Source organism: Trichoderma virens (genome assembly GCF_000170995.1).
Source record: "Trichoderma virens Gv29-8 chromosome Unknown TRIVIscaffold_75, whole genome shotgun sequence".
Lineage (NCBI taxonomy): Eukaryota > Fungi > Ascomycota > Sordariomycetes > Hypocreales > Hypocreaceae > Trichoderma > Trichoderma virens.
This window is the reverse complement of record NW_014013674.1, coordinates 1306-24777: the sequence shown is the minus strand read 5'-3', so window position 1 is coordinate 24777 and position 23472 is coordinate 1306. Positions and strand designations below refer to the sequence as shown.

At 44.2% G+C, this 23472-nt stretch overlaps 6 protein-coding genes across 6 annotated transcripts; 3 read left to right on the top strand and 3 right to left on the bottom strand.

Moving 5' to 3' along the window:
• Positions 1–2968: 2968 nt before the first annotated feature.
• Positions 2969–3841, top strand: TRIVIDRAFT_119884 (uncharacterized protein; the record flags this gene model as incomplete). The annotated part of the gene is made up of 2 exons (XM_014099759.1): positions 2969–3350; positions 3447–3841. Coding segments are annotated over 2 exons (777 nt in total), but the record flags the coding sequence as incomplete, so codon positions are not given.
• A 386-nt stretch (positions 3842–4227) lies between these two features.
• Positions 4228–5203, bottom strand: TRIVIDRAFT_51640 (uncharacterized protein; the record flags this gene model as incomplete). Its single annotated transcript, XM_014099758.1, has 4 exons — positions 4228–4798; positions 4878–4915; positions 4980–5026; positions 5125–5203. The coding sequence occupies 4 exons, from the start codon at positions 5201–5203 to the stop codon at positions 4228–4230; spliced, it is 735 nt and encodes a 244-aa protein (XP_013955233.1).
• A 966-nt stretch (positions 5204–6169) lies between these two features.
• On the bottom strand, positions 6170–7731 carry TRIVIDRAFT_213242 (glycosyltransferase family 64 protein; the record flags this gene model as incomplete). Its single annotated transcript, XM_014099848.1, has 2 exons — positions 6170–7316; positions 7424–7731. 2 exons carry the CDS (start codon positions 7729–7731, stop codon positions 6563–6565), a joined length of 1062 nt encoding a protein of 353 aa, XP_013955323.1.
• Positions 7732–11927: 4196 nt separating this feature from the next.
• TRIVIDRAFT_51635 (putative PTH11-type G-protein coupled receptor protein) lies at positions 11928–13463 on the top strand (the record flags this gene model as incomplete). The annotated part of the gene is made up of 4 exons (XM_014099844.1): positions 11928–12035; positions 12101–12236; positions 12290–12962; positions 13022–13463. The coding sequence occupies 4 exons, from the start codon at positions 11928–11930 to the stop codon at positions 13461–13463; spliced, it is 1359 nt and encodes a 452-aa protein (XP_013955319.1).
• Positions 13464–13676: 213 nt separating this feature from the next.
• On the bottom strand, positions 13677–16462 carry TRIVIDRAFT_180717 (uncharacterized protein; the record flags this gene model as incomplete). Its single annotated transcript, XM_014099847.1, has 4 exons — positions 13677–15446; positions 15502–15576; positions 15683–16291; positions 16429–16462. 4 exons carry the CDS (start codon positions 16460–16462, stop codon positions 14365–14367), a joined length of 1800 nt encoding a protein of 599 aa, XP_013955322.1.
• A 912-nt stretch (positions 16463–17374) lies between these two features.
• Positions 17375–19084, top strand: TRIVIDRAFT_213239 (uncharacterized protein; the record flags this gene model as incomplete). The annotated part of the gene is made up of 6 exons (XM_014099757.1): positions 17375–17758; positions 17815–17914; positions 17979–18120; positions 18177–18385; positions 18446–18863; positions 19065–19084. The coding sequence occupies 6 exons, from the start codon at positions 17442–17444 to the stop codon at positions 19082–19084; spliced, it is 1206 nt and encodes a 401-aa protein (XP_013955232.1).
• Between the last annotated feature and the right edge of the window lie 4388 nt (positions 19085–23472).

Below are 23472 nucleotides of genomic sequence, written 5' to 3'. Positions count from 1 at the left end.
AGCGACAAGGGCTCCTCCCGATCCAGCGAGGAGGTCGCCGAAAAGCATGTATTTACGTATCTGTCGCCCCTTTAATGTGTGGGTTTTGCAGATCTTATGGATTCAGAGTTGTGTTCTGCTACTTATGTATCGCCTCCTAGTGCTGGCTAATGCTACATCTGGTTAATATACGAGTATTAATCCATTCTAGTTCTGTCCCACTTGCCGCTTCACGGTCCTCACATGATATGCCTCTCATGAAATTTGGTCGCTTGGGGACAGTAAACTAACCGAGTACATATGTAGCTATATGAGGATCTGCGCAGCGAAAGGGGGGTTCGCTACACCGTCTTGGCCATCGATCTTTGGTTGCATTCATCCTTTTGGCTATATTCATCTTCACCGTCAAACGGGAAAGTGTCAAAACTTGACTTTGAGGTCCAGAGCCAAGCCAATGGATGCGGGCGCAACGGCTTTAGCAAGCAAAGCTCGTACATTTAGCGTCGGTGTTTGCAATAGGCTCAATTTTCAGCCTTGTTTCTACTTGTGGAAATTTCCGTCCGGCTACTGACTCGCGCCCAACGGTTTGCCACTGCAACAGCTGGCTGTGTCATTGTGCGGGAAACGATATAGAGGATAATTCTTCATGCTTTGTAGATCTAGCCTATAGAAAGAAGCAGACTAGAGATCTAGGCCAACCGATCTATAGGCGAAGCATTCCTACCTGTCCCAAGGCGCCTTCTTTATGGAATAAATACATGTAATTACTTTCATGCCGCTGAGTAATGAATCGGCGACCAAATATTTGACGGAGCCAATGTTCCGAAATTAAAATTAAGCACTTTTCTGCTAAATGGATGCTTCGCTTGTCATGCAGGAAAGAGTGCGGATTTAAAAATGATGTTGTTGGGATGGCATTACCGACAAATTTATGATGTCGGTGGATGTAACCACCCTTCAATATTGGTAAAGCGGACGAAGCAAAAGTAAATGCAGATGATCAATGTATGTTCCCTATTTATATCGGCTGGGATTGGAAACTTGGTTGCTCGTATGCCTCCTAGTATATCTCCTCAAACCCACTCTCGGAGCTGTCGATACAGTCATCGTGTACTCCGTAGATATAGCGTATCTGATCTTTATCTGTAACTGACCCTGTGGCGACGTTACAATGGCACTTACGGCTTTTGCTGCAAAACCGGGCTCGGTCCTTTATAAAGATGGTTTAGCTTGCAACATACACCCTAATAGGAAATGGACAGGTTCTTCTAGAATTGCTTGGGTATGCATTAAAAACTTGAAAAAGCTTTTTTCGCAATCTTTATATCCCGTATCAACGAAAATTGAAGTATTCTTTCTAGCTCATGGGCTCAAGCCCCTTATTTATATTTTCTTTGGCTTCCTGGGATGAGAATTTATCCGGTGCTGTTGCAAAGGGGTGTGGAAAGGGGTGTGTGCCCAAGTGGAAATTCCCCAGGCGCAAACCGTTGGGCTAAATCTCTGGAGTTTATGACTGTTGCAGATATGGCCACTCTCTACAAGTATAGTAGGCAAGTGAGGTAGGATCCTTTAGAGGATCGATTTGGTTTGCAACAGCTGTCAATTGCCGGCGTTTCTGCCGTATCTGTAATATGGATATCTCAGTCCTATTCGCAGTAGAGGTGGTTATATGTAGCCGCTACACAGCGTGTAACCTGATTCACGGAATAAATAGCCGAGAAAAGCTGTTACAGCCTAACTTGACACCTGACACGGCACCCAGCAAATGCGCCCTACGGACCCGTTCGCCTCTTCAGCTGTGTCCACCATTTTGAGACTCAGAAGATGGGTCCTCAACAACAGCGGCACGTTCGGAGCCGACTAGGGAGGAAGTGTGGCAACAGTGGAACTAGAGCTGCTGAAGCTGAGAAGCGTTCAAATAAAAGACACTGGGCTTTAGCAGTACTCTTACATGTAGATATCCCATAGCCATTGCCTGGTATATTTTATAGTAAGTGTACTTGTCATTTGTCCATTCAATGTGGTTGTCAGCCTCTCTACCCGAAGTAGTTCCCGAATATGTACTACTATGTAGTATTATCATGATGGCCCTTGCTTGGAACCTCCACAGTTTATTAGCATGGGAATCCCAGCTTTGACAGGTGCTGGACGCGGTAAAATATGGGTCGACGAACCACTGATCTAGAAACGGAGATGGAATGCAAAAAGTATATAGAGCAAAATTTCGGGCAAGCCGCTAACGAGAAGATGCCCTTGTAGCTCAGGGGTAGAGCGTTGCACTTGTAATGCAAAGGTCCATAGTTCAAATCTGTGCGGGGGCATTTATTTTTTGCATTTCTCGCTTTTTTTCTTCTTGGTACCACTGACTTTGTAAGACACCATATGCATATTTCATCATGAATTTTCATTCTTTTTTCCATAATTGATAATATCCTGGCTGTCGACGTTACTATTTGTACAATTTTAAAAGAAACAAAGAAACACATATATTGCTATCGTCGACCGTTGAGAGCAATGTTCCTGAGTACATAGCTCTAGAAAACTGGCTGCATCCATCGCCCCATCAATCAGACAAACACTGGCTGCCAGATGCCCGTTGCCATCGACAAAAAGATGAGAAGCGCACTCTCCGCCAGAAAATTTGGGCAAAACAAAAATGAGATGCGGCACACTCACATTTCACCGCCTTCGAATCCCCTCTACTCTCCTCTGCGATGCGCCAAGATGCTTCTTCGCTAGCCACCTCTACCTCAGATCGCAGGCCATAAGACTACAAGACCACAAGACCACAAGACCACAAGATCAACTGCCCTCTAAGCCTTCAACTCGCAAAAAAATGGAGGTAGTGCCAGTATTGCGCCGGCCAAGTGTCAATGAATTCATAAGCAACTTCACTACTATGTCGAGGGCACAGAGAGAGATTCGACGACGAGCCACCTCCATTGCTGATGCAAATCGCATCCAGGAAATCACTTCGTCAACTCCTCAGCGCAGCATCAAGCGCCCGCGCACCTCTGCATCGCCGATATCCATAGCCTCGACTCCTCCTCGACGAGCACCTCGCAAGGTAAAGAGCGAGCGCGACAAGCTCTTTGATGCCATCGAGGCTGGCGCCGACTATCCTCTCGAGCCAGTGCCCATCAAGAGTGCGGATGACTTGAACGACGTGCAGTTGAAGAAGTGCTATGAGATTCTGCATGCCTGCGGCAGTGCGACGGATCCCAATGCCAGCTTGTCCAAGACGAGGCAGAGCATCGATGGCTTCTTGGATGCCGTTTTTAATGACTGGTCGAGCCGCAAGGCTGGAGCTCTGCCACGCTCAGAGCTGGATTTTCTGGTGGAGGCAGAGGTTGTGGCAGGAAGACTGTGTGGTGAGTGATGAATCTGGCTTGGTTGATGTCCCTTTGGTCTCTTGTTTTATTTAAATATCATGATCGAGATGTACATCCGGCTAATGAGCATTGCAGGGAAGCCTCAAGAACATACAAAGCTGACCGACTGTGCCTCTGGCTCCCTCTGCGCAGTGAATGTTTCCGCCGTGGCCACCTACTGCAACAACCCGCCCATGTTCAAACTAGAGTTTTCAACCATTGACGAGCTTTCTCGCCAGCCCGAAGCATTCTGCCCCATCTCCCGCAAGGACATTAGATGGGTAGAAGACGACTGGGTGCAAGAGCTGCGCCAGAGTCTCCGTACCAAGGTGATTGCCAAGATCCACAAACACAATAAACATCTCGCCATATGGCAGGCACGAAAGCTCATCGTCGAGTGGGCCAAGGGAAGTTTGTCGCTGGGGGAGGACGTAAGTAAGATGGGCTTCTTGGAGCGCGAGACGGCGGATGTGGCGATTGTTGGGCTTGGGGGAACAATCGAGAGCAAGTAAGGCACTGGTCTGGGAGGCGTTTTGGGTCGTTTTCCTCTTGTTCTTTTTCTGATATCGGCGTTGGGAATACCACGGATACGAAGGATACGGGAAATCACATATTGGGCTACACACATGGGGTATATGACTTGGGGTATATTACCGGTCGCTCCAGGATACATGCTTACAGAGCAGGAGAGCTCGTTGTGGTGAGGCAGTTATTGGGAGGGCGACTTTTCAGCACAAAGCGCGGGCGTATCTTTACCGTCATAATCTTTCTTTACTCGGACGAAACAACTTTAAGTATCTGCTCGCTGTTCTTGTGAATATTCGTAAACCGTCATTTAAAAGTTGCCTCAAGCAGCACTCATCAAAGAGCCACCATGTCAGTAATCGTCTCTCTTCAGCCAAGGCGCACATGCTTCAAAAAGCCTCTCATGCGCGGCTCTATCCCCCGTCCTATCCAACAACTCTTGAAACACCCCCTCATCGGTACGCTTCACAAAGACCAATCCCCCCAGCCACACGAAATCCGCGTAACTCACGTCCTTGCCCAAGAAAAAAGGCCCCTCAGCTTGTCTCTCCTTCAAGATGGCCGTCAGCTCACTCATGGCCGGCAGGGCCGCCGCCCAGGCTTTCTCGCCGCCGAATTGGCTCTCATATTCATCGAGGGGCATGCCTAACTCCTTAGTGTACTGGCTGACCCAGTAATCGTAGCTCTTTTCGCTGAGGATGACCTGTGAGATTTTGTACATGAGGATGGGGTAGATGGGCTTGATGGAGTGCAGGACGAGATGCTCTATTCTTTGGACTGTGGGAGAATCCAGGTAGACAGAGGGAGATGGGTGTCTCTGTTCGATGGCCTCTGCAATTTTTCTCGAGTCCATGACATATATTCCATCTGGGAACTGGATTGTGGGGATGGAATACGCTCTGCCCTTTTCGTTGGGTGGGAGGCTGAAGTGGAGGTTAGTTGGTTTATGATAAACATAATCATTTTGTCCTGATGGAGGATATATAGTAGATAGGTACATACTGTGGCCTGATTCTAGGCGCAATCTCTGGATAATTGAGCTGGTTCATGGCATCAGCTGCGGCTCCTGAAGAAGAGTGGTACAAGATGCTATCCAATGCCTACCCATTCTGTCTTGTAATCAAGGCCCTTGTAATTCAGAAGCAAACGTGCTTTATCAATATGTTAGCATTTAGTATAAATGTAGAAAGCACGTAACATGAATATCCGTAAGGGATGTATATCACTTATACAAATCACCGGTACTTACTCTTCCACGGGTTCAAAGACCACGAAGAGCAAGGCTCCTTACTAGGCAAGTCAAACAGGGTTATTTGCTGAGAACCCATAGCTGCTGATTTTCATTGCACAGGGGCAAAGCACCAAGAGAAGAAGAAGAAGAAGAAGAGTGTTGAGATATTTTTTTCTTCTCTTCTCTTATATACATCTCCGCGCCTTTTGCCAGACAATAACACACACACAAAGGACAAACCCCGCCCACGCAAAGGGCGCAGTGCCATCACAGAGACACGCCCCCAGATCAGGTAATCTGGATTAGCTCCCATGGCCGATTCTGTCCCAACTAGGGAATAAATTCCATCACAGATACTTCCCTTGTTGACGCGGTTGCCAGACTCCATCCACGTGGTTGATACAATTGCGGCGCTGATCCTCTACTACACGATTCAAATGGCCTGGATCAATCAAGGAATGGATCTTTCCGGAGACAGAGCGGCAAATATTCCGCAGAGCCTCGGATTCTCCCGCGCACGTACCGACATATGACCAGCACGCGGCAATTTAGGCATTGCGGCATCTACCAAGGCACATGTCATACTGTACTCGTAATAACTCCAATACCAATACTAGTAGCAGTCGTTCCGCTTTGCCTTGTTCTTGCTAGTCATGACGCACGCGCCCTCGATGCCAAGACATTGTCGCTGTGGACCTTCAAAGGGGGAAAAGCGCAAGGATCAAGTGGAAGCTGAAGCGTGAGGCCAGTGCATATCCAGCAAAGGCCGTTCTTGGCAGCCCTGCTCCCCGCAAAACTATGTGCTGGCGATGGCGTTTTTTCCTCCTGGGAGAGGCATGGGGTACGCGGCTTGGAGGAAGATCCGGCATCATCCCGGGGGAGAAGAGTAATCATGATGAGATATGAGTGCGAATGGGGTTGATTGATTGGGTAAGGCAGACGATCAGAGGAAGCTCAAGCTCAAGCTCAATGCATACCAGTCTCTTACGCGGCATGAGTCTGCCTCTCCTCTCCCGACCTACTTGTATACGGCAATATCACCACAATCTGCTTCTCATCAACTCATAGCAATTGGATTGAATAGCGGCTTGAGTTTATTATCTGCACGCATAACTCCATGTTTTTGTAAGGATAAGAAATTAAACTACACATAGACATATCGAGTAACAAGAGATCCTCCAAGTTTTACAAATATGCACACAAGACTCGTGCGTGCCCCTCTATTCCCAATCATAACAAGGCTTCCAGCGCCAAGAGATCGACGCCGTTTTACCCGTCCATCCCCGTCCAAGACATTAATTAACCGTCTGACGACTGACGCGTATTATAACTCCGTCGTCGGAGATAATGCCCCCCGCCAATGATTCTGCTCTGATACAAAAAGCAAATACGCCGTGGGCTGAGGGTTTGTCTTTAAAAAACGCCGTGGTCCCCTCGCCCTTCCTTCTCGATAAAATCACAAGACAATAACGCCACGCTCAATGTGAGCCGTCTCATTGACCAGCGGCATGCAGCCAAACATCTTTGTCAGGTCGTTCAAGCACTTGCTTCGGGCCTCCAGGTGGCCAGGCTTCTTGCTGATGCCCTGAGCCGGCTCGTAGTTGACATACTTGTCGCGACCCTTGACCAGGAGCGGCCCGGTGCCAGTGAGGTACGACACGACATAGTTGAGAGCAATGTCCTCGCAATTGAAGTGATCATCGACATAATCACGAACCTTTTGCATGACCGTGTTGTTGGACGAGTAGTAATCGAGGAAGGACATGTGGGAGAAGCACAGGTTTGTGATGATCATGGAATAGACATCCTGGTTGCTATCCTTGGAGCAGAAGCCGTAACCCCAGTGGCCCTCTGCGTCTGGCGTCGCGCAACGCGGGAGAGCCCCCGTCAATCGGTGCTGACCAAACTTGCGCCACGTCTGAAAGGCAAACTCGAGGTCCTGCGGCTTATAGTATACATCGTCGTCCGAAAGCAGCACAGCCTGGGTCTTGAAGTCCGGATCCGGTAGGAGCTTCATGTTGAGACTGTTCCGCTCCGACACCCTGTAGCGCACAGGCACGCCCGTCTCAGACTTGAAGTTGCCGGGGGGTTTCTCTTCGAGGTTGTTCCAGATGATGACAATTTCGTGCAGCGAGGGAATCTTCTCGGACAGAATAACGCGCATCGTCTCCTCGAGCTCCTTGGGCCGCTTATAAGTCTGCATCGCAATTCTAAAAAGGGACAAGACAAGAATTGTTAGAACTCATTGGTCAATTGGATTTTGCTGCGCTGTCTCGATGACGCATCAACGTCACACCAAATGCTCCCCGCAACTTACGTGAACTTGTCATCCATCAGTTTGTCATATTTCTCCCGCGCTTCCTTCCACTGCTTGAGGGGCTCGGTAATGTTCCTGTCGCATTTCTCATAGTGCTCCGGCTCGTGCGATCCCGAAAATCCCGGAATGTTCGGCAGCTTGGACATGTCGATGTCGGGCAGCTTGACGTCTGGCAGGTTGAGCTTCGTGGGCGGCCCGAGCCGGACGAGAATGACGATGATGCTGGCCAGAACAGCGGCCGCGGCCACGAGAGTCACGACCCGTCGGGCAGCCAGAGCCCGCAGGCCGGCAATGTACTTGGCCACCATGGTAGACGAGATCTTGCAGGCGACGAGAATTGGAGATGCCGCGTCGAGGAGAGTCGGATACGTTGGACTTCGTCTTGTTTGATGCGCTGCAAATCTAAAGGGGCGCAGTCCAGTCTCAGGAGAATCACGTGACGATCGCCTTTGGCTTTCTGACGCGATCGGCGGCCCCTGTTTTTGCCTCTTTTGGCATTTTTTGGGACGCAAACAGTAAAGTGACGAAAAAATGTTAAAATCCGCCCAATTCCCTCTCTGCCTCTTACATTGGCTTGCAATGCCTACCTACCCGGTACACGCTTAACAGGGCGGTCTTTCAAGAGTTGGTTGGAAAGAAACAAGACCTAAAAAAGAAAAAGAAGCTTGCCGTACAAGTCTTGATGCTGCTACTCGTACTAGTGTAGTGCTGCTCATTGGCGGCCACCGGCTGCAGATCAGCGACAATGTCTCAGAAATGCTGCACCGATCTGTAACAACGCTTGGGCCAATGATGGCGACGCGCCGTCTCAAGCCAAGAAACAAGTTTGCAGGAGACTGAGAAAAGACCGCATCAAGCCGTGCCTGACTAGGTAGACTAGCAGTCTCTGAAGACGGCTGGTGGCCACCAGAGAGAATCACTTGTGGCCGTCGCGCCATGGGAGTAGACGGTAGACATGATGAAGCAACATAAGCAAAATAATACTCGCTACCACCGCCACTGCGAGTCTTTATCCGGCAAATGCTTAGTGCTTTGAAGAATACGAGTACTGCAAAGTACTGTACAGAAATACAAATATTCAAGGACATATCGCGAGTGGGCGAGGGGGCCCTGGCCCACAAGTAAGAAAAATATAGCTGCTTCTAGCACAACTGTCCGACAGTGAGAGTGATGGCGAGACACAGTCAGATTCTCCAGTTTAGTCGTGAGTATCATCTAGACGCCACCTATGGAGCAAAAATTTGGCCGCGATTATCCCATTGGCAATGGAAATACAGTGCATAATAGTACTATGTACTCCGTAGACGGCAAGAGAGTGCCGGCGAACTCGGGCTGTCGGCGTGATCAACAGTGACAGGCCGGCCAGAGGAGAAAAATCCTTTCCCGAGGTAGCCTCGGTTCCCTTTGTCGCGCGACACACTGCCACGAAGAACAACTGTTGTTGCCGACGTGCATGATTTAGTGAGGACAAGCGACAAAACGACTCCATACGCAATGCCACTCTACAAGGCGATCGCTCAACAGATTCGGGTGGGCGCCGAGATTGTGTGCAAACAGCCCTCTTCCGTCACGGGCAGAACGGCCCTTGCATGAATTTACGCAATTGTGCCTCCCTACTTGCGACTAGCGACCTCCGGCTCTGTCAAAGACCTGAGATTCCGCTGCTTCTTCCGAGATGAAAAACGGGGGCTCGGAGGCGGGCTAGTTAAGAAGCAGCAAGGCCGCGGGCCTCTTCCACGTGTAAATCTACAACAAACGCCAGCGGAATGAGGCCGATGAACGAAGGGCCTGAGAGGTTGCATTGCTAGCTCATGTTCACAGGGCTGTGACAAGGGGCCACCCTCCAGGCTGTCTCGCAATGCTTCCCTGCATCGCATAGGGCTCTACGAAACCCACCCGCCACAAGTATAAGCATGGAGAATCTGACTTGGACGATGCTTTTCGGCGTACAAGCAGGGCACGGACGCCGGGGGCAGATCTACCGGGCTACTATACGGAGTACTTGTACAGTAGTTAGGCTTCCATTGCCATTCGAGACATGTGCTCTTGCAGGGAAGCCAAGCCGTGCCGTCTTTGTTTTGATGAGCCACGGCATGTGGGCGGAGCAGCTTGCGCGTATACGAGTAGAAGACGGAGCGTCGATGAATTCGGCATTGACTGCGTTCTTGCAGATATTGACCTTTTGGGGGCTGCAGCCGGATGCCTAGCTAGGAAGGCAGCCGTTCGTGCCATGCCCCATCTGCGATGGACAGCGAAAACCTGCCCAGAGAGTGTGGCTGGCGGTAAAATGTGTTAGTCGCTTGGCTCACAGAGGCCACATGTCGACGCCTCTGAGTCTAACAAGCTGTGAAGCAAGAGCTAGCACTGGGTAAATTCGTAGGTATTCGCTAGTTCAGAATCACGACGATGGCACATGTAAAAGACGGAACAAAACCCCGCAGCCCAATCCATGTCAGCAAAAAGGCGTCAAGGGGCGAGAGGCGACGCTGCTGGGCCCAAGAGAAAGCAAAAGTCTTCAAAAGTCTGCAAAAGGGGGCGATGCGGGCGTTGGCAAATTGGACGGCCAAGAGTCCAGGTCTATACATCCAATGTTTTTTTTCCCGCTTCAGTGTTGCTTGTCAATGTGAAACTTGATACGGCAGCTTGGCGGCACCCATGCACTCGTAGCTGTAATTTGGGGAGTCAAGTGGTTGGTTCAATGGAGGTTGGATGTTGAAGATGCCCTGATACGTACCATCTAAGGTACATGCAAGAGTACCTACTGTGGGAAGAAAGTTGGGGCTAACCAGCTCTTGCTGCATCTTCCTTCTCGTCACACTACCTATATGCTGGGGACTGGGTTATGCCAAGCAGCTGGAGGTTTATCCCGAAATATCTAATAGCAAAGCGTCTCTCCTCCTCCACCTCGACGCCCCTTATCACCAAAAAAAAACTTCAACGCCTCGCCCTCAACAAAATGTTAAATCTTTTCAGTTGTGCCGCTGTCAGGCCACGGAAGCTCTAGTCTACCAAGCCTCGACGGTGGCTTTGTCTTAAAATTGCTGCCATGGCAAAAACCGCTGCAAATCAGACGGAGAGCGAGCGCCCGCTAGTGAGCAATAGGCCAATATCATCGGCTCGCTCTCGAGTCTATAACGGGGCTTTGCGCCGGTCGCATCCCAGGCAGCGCTACTATTTTTCGAGTCGGCACCCGTCTGTGGCCCGAACCCACGACCTTGCTGGATCGGTCCAAGAGGCCCCAATCCGATCGTTGTAAGTGCGGTTCCAGTCATTCGATTTGCAACTTTAGCCCCGTCCCCTGACTTGTCCTCTGTCTCGAACCAAGTTTCTGGAACACGACGCTAGTTTGTGTTTTACGAGCCAAAGCTGGGAGGGGAGCTCTTTATCCCCATGCTATCCTTGGCGAACTGTGAAGCACAGCCAGCACCAGCCATTGCCCGTAGTAGTACTGCTCGCCGTCCCAGTATACCCTGAACAATATTGGTTCAGCCGCAATTCTCCCTTGACTGGACACGAGGTCTAGATTGGGCGTCTTTCCCAGTTGCCAAGGCGTCCTTAGGGTCCATGTTGCTTCTTCTCCCTCTACTCCCTTCCTCTACTGTTATGTACATGTACTGTACTTGGAGAAATACGAATTCAAGTACTCGTACGGAGTAGTGCCATGACACATCTGTGATACGCCATAGTCCAGATTCCATACACACTACGCTTTTCAAGCGTCTTTCGCACAACCGGAAACAATCCCGCCATTGGCCGATGCCGGTATAGTTCTCGCTGTGGGGACACCCGTGCCCTTCCTTATATGCTCACTGTCCGAGAACCAGCTGGCTAGACACATGAAATAGCACGGATATGCACGTCTCGGAGCCGACATGCCTGTCACGCTGCGTGATTGGACCCAGCGGGACCCGTCGCGACTTCAGGTTCCTGAGTCGTGGGCCAAGATGGAGCTCTCATTCATGTCAACGCCTCAACGCCAAACTAGTGCCAGTCGCCCCCGTCGCTTGATTTCCAAGACCCAAAGAAGACGTTGCGTCCAATGTTATGCGCCCATTCCGTCAATCATAATGTCTAGTGCCTCCAGCCTGTGCGCGTATTACTACACACAAATACTATGTAGCCGAATCGACACTGGTCGTCGGTAGAGAGCATTGCGGGGAGGCTTGCAGACGATTGCCCCATGCAACCCAAGACTTATTCCTTAACACCAGGGTCTCAGCCACTCCTTTGTTGGCAATTCTTCTTTTTGTCGTCTTTCTCTTTTTCGTGTGGCTGCCACCGTCAAGGTATCTGAATCCAAGATTGGATTTCCGGATTGAGTCAAAAGTCTTTGACCTCTCCTTATCCGTTCATCAGTTGCAGATATCTGAATCCTGGGATCTAAACTGCCACCCTCGCCTTCGATTCGTTCCACTGACGGCCCATCTTCACAAAACGATGCCCAACACGATTCGATCACCAGTCTAGCATACTTCAATAAGAAACAAACGCACTGTCAAAAGCCATGAATCTATGGCTATTGGCCTTTGCGGTTCTGGCTACCGCGCCAAAAGCCTTTGGCCAGAGCATTGGCTCAAGTCTCGATGCTGTGGCAAAGATGCCCTCATGTGCTGTATGTACCCTCCCCGGGATATGCTCTTCACACATATAGTCCGTCAGCTAAACTCCATTTCACAGCGCGAGTGCTTTGTTAAATCGCTTACCGCGTCACCATGTCAGCCGACGAACACAACTTGCGTATGCACGAACCCAACGCTGCAGCAAAATATGCAAGGCTGCGTCTTGCAAAGCTGCACAACCATAGAAGCTTTGCGTTAGTCTTACAGATATGCCAAGGAAGGTCAATGAATTCTAACAGTGGCCCAGAAACAATGAATTTGACATCTGTAGCCTGCGACCAGCCCATCAGAGACAAATCACAAAGATACATTGCCCTCAGCAACACCTTTGGTATCTTGTCTGGCATTTTTGTTTTTCAACGACTTGCGTATAAGCTTTGGGCTCGGTTGGGACTGAGTGGGGATGATTGGGTGGCTTTGGCGACCATTATCTTGGGCATCCCAAGCACCACCATCAGCGCTCATGGAGTGACGAAACCCGGGCTGGGTCGTGATATTTGGACCCTGCAGCCTGCAGAGATTACTAGGTTTGGTCTTTTTTTCTGGATTATGGAGGTGGGCTATTTCGCAGAAGTCTCTATGATCAAACTCTCCGTCTTGCTCTTCTACATCCGCATCTTCCCAAGCCCCGGGGTACGTCGCCTGCTCTGGGGAACCTTTATCTTCACCACGCTTTTTGGTATCGCATTTGTCCTTGTTGCTATATTCCAATGCACACCCGTCAAGTTTTACTGGGAAAAATGGGATGGTTTACACAAAGGCACCTGCTTAGACATAAACTCTATTGCTTGGACAAATGCTGCCATCAGCATTGCGGTTGACATATGGGTTTTGGTCATTCCCCTGTGGCAGCTCAAGAGTCTCAACTTGGACTGGAGGCGCAAGCTTGGCGTTGGGCTCATGTTTTGCCTCGGTGCTTTGTAAGTTGCGAACCTCTTTTCACTCTCTTGGTGAACCTACCTGCTTACCACATTGCTAGTGTTACCGTCGTGAGCATACTGCGTCTTCGGTCTCTTATCCAATTTGGCAGCGATAGTATGAATCCTACGTGGGATTTTTACGATGTTAGCGTTTGGTCCGTTGTGGAGATCAATGTCGGACTCATCTGTATCTGCTTGCCTTCCCTCCGCCTTCTTCTCGTCCGCATCTTCCCCAAGCTTCAGGGCACAACGGAGCGCTACTATGGAAAGAACTCGAAACGAAATCGAACAGCAAGTAACAAACGGTCAAGCCGACTTCCCCTGGGGCATAGCGCCGGTTCGCACGTGGACAGGTCACAACCTCATCCTAATATCGAGGCCAACCGGATTGCGTACCACACATCATACACAGTCGAGTATGGCGACAACGATGAGGTTCAACTTGTCAACATGAACGATAAATACAGCGCTAGGTCAGAAGTCAGATCCGATGTATCATAACATCGTTATGACTGTGATTTTTTTCCTTTGTAATTCCTATGTCTTTCTACGCACTCCGTCGTTAATGGGACGGGGAGGGGAATACCCGGGCTTCATGGTTCGAAAATATTTAGACTACCTATACCTATTCACAGAGGAATATCCATCGCATGACACGTGCGATAGTTTTTAGCATCTACTACCTTACTGGTAGCTCACGACAACGAATGATATAAATTGATGATTTAATGATATTGCATATTATACGAGTATTTTTCAGGAACTGCCAACAAGAGGGGATAAAAGTGACCAGCCACACATCGTATAGGAATAGCACGAAGCATACGGCTAATTGCCATTTTGCTATGGAAATTGCCGCAAAACGGAACAGTGGAGCCGGAATATATGGGAGATACCAATGGATCAGCCCACGTTTCAATAGTCGATGCTGCTCATCCCTCTTCTAGGCGTTCTACACAGGAGCGTCGTGCCAAGTGTTCAACTGACTCGCCAGATCGCCAGAACTAGATGAAGGCTCGCGTGGTTCGCGCGTGCGCCAAGCAGACGCAAGTACAGTAGACGCCAATTCGTTTCTCCACGTGTACATAGCCTGGGAAATATGCAGACTACTAGGTAAATAATGGTATAATTGAAGCACCATAGATACTATAAACGAGCTGATCTCATGCGCGATTGAGGTCGTATTACTGATCCTGAAGGCAGCAGTTTAGGAAGTACGGCTATGGCTTGCTCGAGACTTCCAAAAGATGAGACGATATGTTTGGTGAGACAACGCATGAAAAAGGGACTCAAAATTAAGGGTTGAACCTGTGAAACTGTGGGTATCCTCTTCCAACGCTCTCTCTGGCAATTGACTGAATAGGCAACTGGTGGCTTATAAAACAAGACATGGCTGCTTCATTTACACAGCTGTGACACCGCCAAATTTGCTTTCCCACTCCTCGTTCACGTCCTTGTAGTCCTCTGCACCGTAGGGGCTGGTCACCTCGGTGAGCAGCCCCCTCGGTTTGCGGCGGGGATTCAAGCCGAGATCTTTCTGTAGCAGATCGAGGTAGTACACGGCGTCAAAGATGAAGGTCGGGGCCTTTGTTTCGTTAGGGTAGCGCCACTTGCCGAAGCGGTTGTGCAACATTGTCTCATATCGCAGCTTGGCCATGGCATCTTTGTCGTCAACGGCTCGGGATGGATCGTTGACGAGGAGACGTCGGAACCAAGCGCCAATCCAGAGGCCTTGGAGATGGGCTGTTAGTGTGTTGCTAAAGTTGCTGACGAAGCCGCAGAAGGCAATGTCGCGGGAGCGGAGAAAGCGTTCCGATGGTGGTACGAGGAAGTGGTACAGCATGAAGGGGGTTTGAGGAGTGTACGGTGTCATTGCCTCCTTGCTGGAGATGCCCTTCTGCTTTGTAAGGGGGACGTAGTTTTTGTTCCAGATAGGCTGGTCTTTGAGCCTGGGGAAGCGCTTCGCGATTTCCCTGTCGGCGCGTTTGATGAGATCCCGCTGGTTGGCGAGGTCCTCTGGTGGAGCCTCTGTGTCGATTTCATGGGGTAGACCGAGTTCCTTTTCAATGCCTTCGGGGAGAAATTTGATTGGGGGAGAGCTGATCCAGCCGGTGTTGGAGATCAAAGCGTCTGATTCGAAAACGGTGCCGTCGGCAAGATGGACTTTGCCGTGGCTCAGATGATCAATCTCACCGATGTGAACCTTGATCTTGCCACTTCGGACGAGTTCGTAAAAGTCGGTGTCGTAGTTGAGAATACTGAAGCTGGCGGCGGTGAACATGGCGGGGAGCCATGGCTTTAGCTTTGCTGTCTCGGGATGTGAACCATATGCATTGAGAGACATGACGTCGCCACCAAGGATAGCCCAGAAGGCATTCACGATGAAACGACCGAGAAAGGTGCCGTGGAGGAAGCGCTGGATGCCGGTGTAGCCAGCGGCACCGCTAAAGATACAAGGGCTGAACCATGTGAGGAAGCGCATATCTCGAAGTGGCTAGTTAGCTATCTTGACGATGTCGATAATGGGGACGATACATACTCGCAAGCTTCTCGATCCATTTCTTGAATGGAGTCACGTATGATGGGGCCATCCAGCATGGGCCATGGCCAGATGCTAGATTTTTACCAAGTCAGCACTTTAAATATCACCTTGTCCCTCCTCAACTTTGCTAAGATAGGGAGGGTGGAAAGATAGAGTAATATGCAAGGGGCCAACGAACATCGAATGACCCAGTTCACCTTGACACCGGCGGTAGCGTAGCTGTAAGCGGCATCCCAGCCAAATTTTGTGCCACCAAACACGGTGACCGCCTTAGAAGTCTGGAGGGTATCTCGGTTTTGTTTAAAGTATTTGCTGTGGAAGATCTTGCCGCCGAAATCTTCCTGGCCGTCAAAGTGAGGCATGAAAGGCTCTGAAGTTAGGCCGGTAGCGACAATGAAGCGCTTGGCGAAGATCTTGGACTCTTGGCCCTCGTCGTTGACAATGGTCAGGATCCATCCGCCTTCGATAGTGTCCTTGTGCTCGGCAGTGGTGATCTTGGTTCGCAGACGGATTGACCCTCCGAGGTTGAACCTGTCCACATAGGCTTTGAGATATGCATTAGTGACCTCTCCGGGAATGTACTGTCCAGGCTTTACTTGGAATGTGTTTGGGTCCATGGGGAAATCCGGATACTCGTATGTCCCCAGGAGATTGTTGCTCTTCACATCTGGATACAGTCGCTCGTCGGCCCAAGTACCGCCGACGCTGGATTGAGGGTCGAACACCACAAGAGAGTCATCTGGATGGAGGGCGCGGTATTGCTTCGCGGCAGCCAGTCCGTACCATCCTGGTGGCCACAAACGATTAGTCTCTCGGATTTTTCTTTTTGCATAGGTGCGACACAACTAGACACGCAGGAGAAGAAAAGGAATGAACATTAAAAGCATGGAAAAAGAAATCTGAAGCGAGAAAATGAGAACTCACCAGCGCCAGCCACGACACAGTCAAACGTCTCCATTGTCGTCTCGGTTGCTGAAGCAGACTTGCACGAGGTTGCTTTTTTCTCGTTTCTTTTTTGTTCCAGTCTCCTCTTTGGCCACCACTATGATGGGGAGTCATGTTGATCAAATACTGGGCACTAGGTTGCACTCAACCAAGACAAGGGGGGCTTGTAGCACATGCACACCCCCCATTATCGCTTAGAACCTTGGATGATTTTCGCGCTGACGGAGTACAAGTCTACACTCACTAGGCCAAGGATGACGAAGTGTTGCACATCCAGTGGCCCGGGTGAACCAACATGCAGGTTGACCCGCATATGCAAGCGGTTTGCTGATTAGGGCCAGACGTGGGAATTCTTCAACGCACTTTGAAGGGAAAAAAGTGAAGAAGGCAGCTAATCAATTGGGCGCTTTTGCTTTCTACGAGCTGACGATAGGGCTTAGATCAGATTCGACAAGACAAATAAATAACACCTAGTAATTGGTACGGAATTGGTTCATGACAGCTCAGCTTGAACTTTCTTTTTATGGAGACCGACCTCGCCGGATTCATGCCATCCGCGGCTCACAAACTGAACTCCCCTTGCGCTAACAAACGGTTGTGGAGCTTCCCTGCAACTCGTCCACTTTGAGACGGCTATTCTGGCTGGGGGGCCGTTGTTGGCACCGCTGAGGTTGTAATGACCCTTGTTACGGCAGGGAAAATGACAAGATGTTGCCAAGAAGACATGGACGAGTATGTATCCTGTCAAACGGCATCATCATCCGTGGTCTGGAAAGGAGAGGGCCCTGCCACGGGGTACTTACATGTATGAGTACTTGTGCGTTGAGAGAGGGTCGTTGAGAATGAAATATGACGGAATGGCCTCGCACTTTCTTGAGTTATGTCAGTTGGTTGAATGAGGGTTGAGTTGTCGAGTAAGCACATGTTAAAGCCCAGATACTTCTTTGCAAGTCTTGTATAAGCAAAAACACGCCACTGCTGCGCGGCACATCATGTCATCTCCTCCGCCAGATCCGGCTGCACTGGCTGCAGCCGCTGCAGCTTTTCACCAATTCACTGTTGAGGCCTTCACTCTTTTGGCAATCGGTATAGCCATCACCGTGCTCAGAACTTTTGCTCGCGTTAGATTTGCTGGCTGGCGAGGCCTGAGCGGTGATGACTATCTTGCATGGCTGGCCATTCTTTTCTACATAGCCGAGACTTGCCTGGCGTATAGTGTTGGCAATGCGGCAAATGGACTTGCAAACAATAATATGACGGATGAGCAGCGAGCTGCGTTATCGCCAGATGATCCCGAGTATCATTTAAGGTAGCTAACTCGAGAGAAGAATAGGGGTTAGCATTCCATACTGACAAGTTTGACAGAGTGCTAGGATCCAAGATCCAGATTGCAGGATGGTCGACATATTCGACGCTTCTTTGGACACTGAAGACGTCGCTGCTAATATTTTACATCAGACTTACAGTATGTTTTCCCATACGGATCGGTATCTTCCCTCAACGCCTTTCTGACCATGCTCCTCGATTAGGACGGATTGGCCAGGCATTACCGCATTCGAATCTATATAGGCTTTGCTTTTCTTGCAGCCAGCTACATTGTTGTGGCGCTGAACCTATATCTTTCATGTCGACCTTTCCATAAGCTGTGGCAGATATACCCCGATCCTGGAAGTCAGCATTCTCTGACCCCTATGTCACCTTCGGCTTTTTGCTAATTTGGTATCTAGACGTCTGCCAGCCTGCCATTTCCAATCAAATCATTTGGGTCTATTGGGCATTCAATGTGACCACCGACTTATACATCATATCGATTCCGTTGCCCATGCTCTGGACAACTAGTCTGAAACCTTGGAGGAAAATTGGACTTATTTTTCTCTTTAGTGGGGGACTTTTTGTCGTTGTTTGCGCCACTTTGCGTTGTGCGCTCATTGTACTGGTGCGTCTTCTATAACGTATGCCTGATATAAAGAGTCGAAGCTGATGTAAAGCGATTTAGGATACGGCCAATGGTGCACAGCTGGCCGGATCTTGGGCCGTAAGAGAAACATTTGTCGCAGTTGTCACCACCAATCTTCCCATGCTTGTTCCTTTGCTCAAGATGTTGATTGGGCCCTTTATTGGATCCATCCTTTCCTCGAGACGTTCTACACAAAAGCTTGAAGATGCAACACCGAAAGACCTCGTTACCTTTGGCGGAAGTTCCAAAAGTTGGCGTGGTCGCGGGCCCCCAACTGCGAATCCAATCACCAATATCACGATAAACGAAAGCGAAGAACATATTGTGGGAGATGTCAGAATGCAGGACCTCAAAGTATGGAGTGACGGCCACAACGAAAACCAGCAATTGAGAGCTGATGAGGACAATAGGAACATTCGCAAACGCATCGAGATTGACATTGTGAGCGCAAATCGGCGTCTTTCGCCCGATCAGAAGCAAATGTCTCCCGATGAGCATGCAAGGAGGCTACGGGGAGCGTTTCCGTTTCCTGAGAGTAGCAACAGCAATGGCATGGCATGATACCCGTTTCGAATAAGCCATTTTTTACAATAATTGCTTTTTTTTTTGGGATCTTTTGTTAGACTGCATCTTAGCGTATATGTAACAAGTCTTCAAGTTAATACAGAGCGGGGTTGATCACAAGGCAGAAGCCATCAGTTATTTATACTATCCTTACCACCTCTTTTTCATTGGATATCGGCACTTGTCTTTGCTTTTTACTTCCTTGGCAAACTAGCGCCAGCGAGCGAAGGATTTGCGTTGAGACGTAAGACGGGCTTCACATTGCCGTGTCTTTGCTTTTTGTTCTCACCTTGGAACCTTGGCGAGGCTAACCTCGACAGAAGCGGAGTTTTGTTGAGTCTGCAATTGTCGCAATGAGAAAAGGGGTGTCGTGCAGATGCTATTTGTTTCTTTATTGGTATATCTGTATGTTTGTACTTGTATAGGCAAAGTACCCATTTCTGGCACAAATGTGTTACAGAGGGTTTCATCCGGGTTTCCCTTGTAATTCCTTCGATCAAATGACTAGGAGGGAATTTAATTGCTGGGAAATCTGTATCATCTTTGTACACCCCTATTCTCCAAGCTTGGCAAAATTCACGAAAAGCATGTGCACTCGGATACGGAACATTTTCGTCACATGTAAGATCTCTATGTCTTAGCTCGTATTATGGGTCTGATCCAACTCATCTTTTTCAAACCAGTTGACTAATTAGCCAGTATAAAATAGCCGCTATACTTTATTTAGTAGGGATTTTCAGCATAAAATTATATCATTTTTCTCTACATTAAATAAAATACTATAACCCCTATTCGCAATATATTAAATTAGCAGAGACTGCAAATATACCTATAAAAGGAATAGCTGTTAGATTTCTAAGTAAATTCTGTTAATTATAATTAATTTAAAATATAAAGGAAATAATATAGGTTTTTAATTAATTATAATTTATAATATTCTGCAGAAAATAACTTTATTAAATAATATAATATTTTTTAATATTTTAATTAATAATAATAATAAAAATAATAAAAATAATTACTTTATAGCTATTTTTATATAAGATTATATTTTAAAATTAATATAGCAGTATTAAGCTATAGGAAATAAAATAAAAATAACTTAAAATACCCCTGCAGTTTTAAAATATTATTATAATAAACTTTTTATACTTTTTAACTTAATATTTTATAGTCTATTTTATATAAAAAAAGCAGTGTTTTTTTAATTTTATAAATAGCTTTATATAAATATAAATATAAAAGAAAGTTAATAGTAATCTTTAAGTTAAAAAATAATAATATTTTTATAAATATATACTTTTAATAATTTATAAAAAAATATTATTATATTATTTTATATTAATTAATTAATTATATTATAAATCTTTTATAAAATAATTAATTTAATAAAGTAATTATATAATAAATTTATTTAATAGCTAAATATTTAATATCTTTTACTAAAGGTTAAATTAATAAAAAAATTTAAAGGCTTTAGTAGTATAATTAATATAATTAATAATATATAAATTCTTATATATATTCTTATAGTAAATTAATAAAGATTTTAATTATAAAAATATAATATATTATAAAATATATTTATTATTATTATTTTTAATAATTTATTTTTTTATATATTTATTAATATTAAGGGATTAATTTATAACTTAAAGCTTCTACTATAAACGTTAATTTAATTATTAATAATTTTAATAAAAAAATATTATTTAATTAATATTAGCTTTAATATAAAGAAAGGTATTATTATTTTTTATTTTATAATTTATTATTATTTAAATAATTAACAAAATATTACTTAATAGCTTTAAAATATAAAAAAACTATATAATTTATAATATTTTTAATTATAAATAGTAATTAAATAAATATTTAATTAATATAAATAAAAATAAAAGATAATTTATTATAATATACCTAAATATTAGTTTATTAATTAAATTTATATTATTTATATTATTATAAACTGTAACAGACTGGCCTTATGGCGACTGCGAATAAGCGTCTGAATGATCTGAATTATTATTCTTAAGGAAAGAGAATAGAAATATAAACAGTGTGCGGCTGTGCCCTAGCTAATATACGTCTGGGTAATCTCTGGCTATTCCCCGGGTCCGGGCCCGTGGAAGGCTCGGATTAATCTTTGCCCGGGCGTAGCCTGGGTCCGGGACGAACCCGGTACGGGCCTGTGAAAGGCTCGGATTAGTATTTACCCGGGCGTAGCCCAGGTCCGTAACATAAACTTTTTTAACTTTATTAAACTTAATAAAAAGCAGCTTAAGTAAAAGTATTAATTAAATAAAAATTTAATAATAAAAGAAAAATAAAATATCTTTTTTTAAATATATTAATATATAAAATTAATTTTTTAGCTATTAAATAAACTTTAAATAAAAAAATATATTACTATAATAACTTAAGCAGCCTATTAAGGTTATTTAAATAAAAATAAAGAAGAAAATAATATTAAATTTAATAAAGTTAAAAGTATTAAAAATAATAAAAATAATTAAATTAAAAGCCTTTTTAAAAATATAATTTATTATTATTTTATATTTAAAACATTAAAAAATTAATATTCTTAAATAAAGTATTAATTTTTTTTTAAAACTATTATTAATTTTTATTTAAAATATTATAAATTTATATTAAATTTCTTTATTAAAAAATATTTTTTATTTTTTTTAATAATAATAAATTCTATATTAATATATTAATTAAGTTTTTATTTATTTACTTTACTATTTTAATTAAAAAATCTATATTATATTTATTAATAAAAATATAAATATTTTTAAATATAATTTTAATTACTTTTTAATATACTACTAGCTTTATAATAATAATATATTTATAAAGTTTTAAATTTTAAGTTAATAATATAGCTATAATTTTATTTAATATATTGTCACGACCTGGCTCTTATAGTCGCGATAATGGGCCTACAGGGTAGGCGCTCCTAGATAATCATAAGACTAATACATTAATTAACATAGGGTTAATAAAAATCAGCGTTAATTCTATCAATATGCAATAAAATTAATACAAATTAACATTAATCTCTATTAATTCTAAAATATATAACTAAATATATAAATTTACATTCTTACATTTATTTAAATAGCTTAAATAACTAGTTATTAATATAATAATTAAATTAAATTTAGTTATTATATCTATTAATTACGTAATATTAATAAAACAACGCCTATAACTGACTTAACCGCTCCGCTAATATAAACTTAAAGCTTAAAGGTTTATCCTTTAAAAACAGCTAACCTATACTAATATATAAGACCTAGTTTATTATATATTAATAACTTTTATTTAGACAGTTATCTTAGACCTACGGGTAATAAAAAAATAACACTAAATAATTAAATTCTAAGTCCCAGACGTTAAAACTAATTATAAAAGTAAAGCCTAAAATAATTACTTAAATAATAATATTAAAATTAAAAACAATCTTAAAAAAAATAATAAAATAATAGTTAATAAAAAAACCCTAACGTTAAAGCAGGCAGTAACTGTAATTAAAATACTTTAAGAAAAAATTAACGCTCTTAAAGTAAAAAAAAAAAAATAAAGTAAAACCCTATAACTAAAAAAACCCAACCTATATAATAAAAAGCCTTAAAAAATAAATAAATACTTTACAAAACTTAACATCTATTTTAAATACTTTTTATCTACGTTAGAAAAAGATAAAAATAAAACTATCTTTGCTATTTCCTACTTAACTAAAACAGCAGAAAAATAGGCCCAACTTATTATAAAAGACTTTAAAGTAAATACATTAAACAACTAAAAACCATAGACCCAGGAAGTTTTTAAAATATACTAAGACTTCTGTAAATAATTAAAGAAATCTTTTAAAACTATTAATAAAAAATAAAAAGCTAAAAAACTCCTTTAAAATATATATTAAAAAAGACCTTTTTTAAAAAGCATTACTACCTTTATTTAACTTTTAATAAAAGTTAACTAAATTAAAAAAAGTAAAAAAGAAGCCTACTACCATATAGTAAGATCTAAAGTTAAAAATAAATTATATAAAGTTAACCGTAAAAAAACAAACTTCCTCAACTATATATAATAAACTATTATTATAAATAACTAAATTTAAAAATGTAAATAAAAAAAAAAAGAAAAAAAACTAAAAAACTTCTATATATAATATAATAATATAAACTAAGGTAAAAAACAAAACCTTATATCCTTTAATAATAAATAATTAAAACCCATAAACCTAAGTACTATTAAAAAATAACGCAAAAACATTAAATACTTTAACTATAAAAAGAAAGGCCATATAAAGAAATACTGTAAAACACTAAAAAAAAAAAAAGGTAATAAATAAACCCCAGTACCTAAACCTAAGGAAAAAACAGTTAACATTATTAATACTATCTTATATAAATCCCTTAGCTAAATGGAATATTATAATAACTAGTGCTAAACTTACTTTAATAAAAAATAAAACTTAAAATAATTTCCTT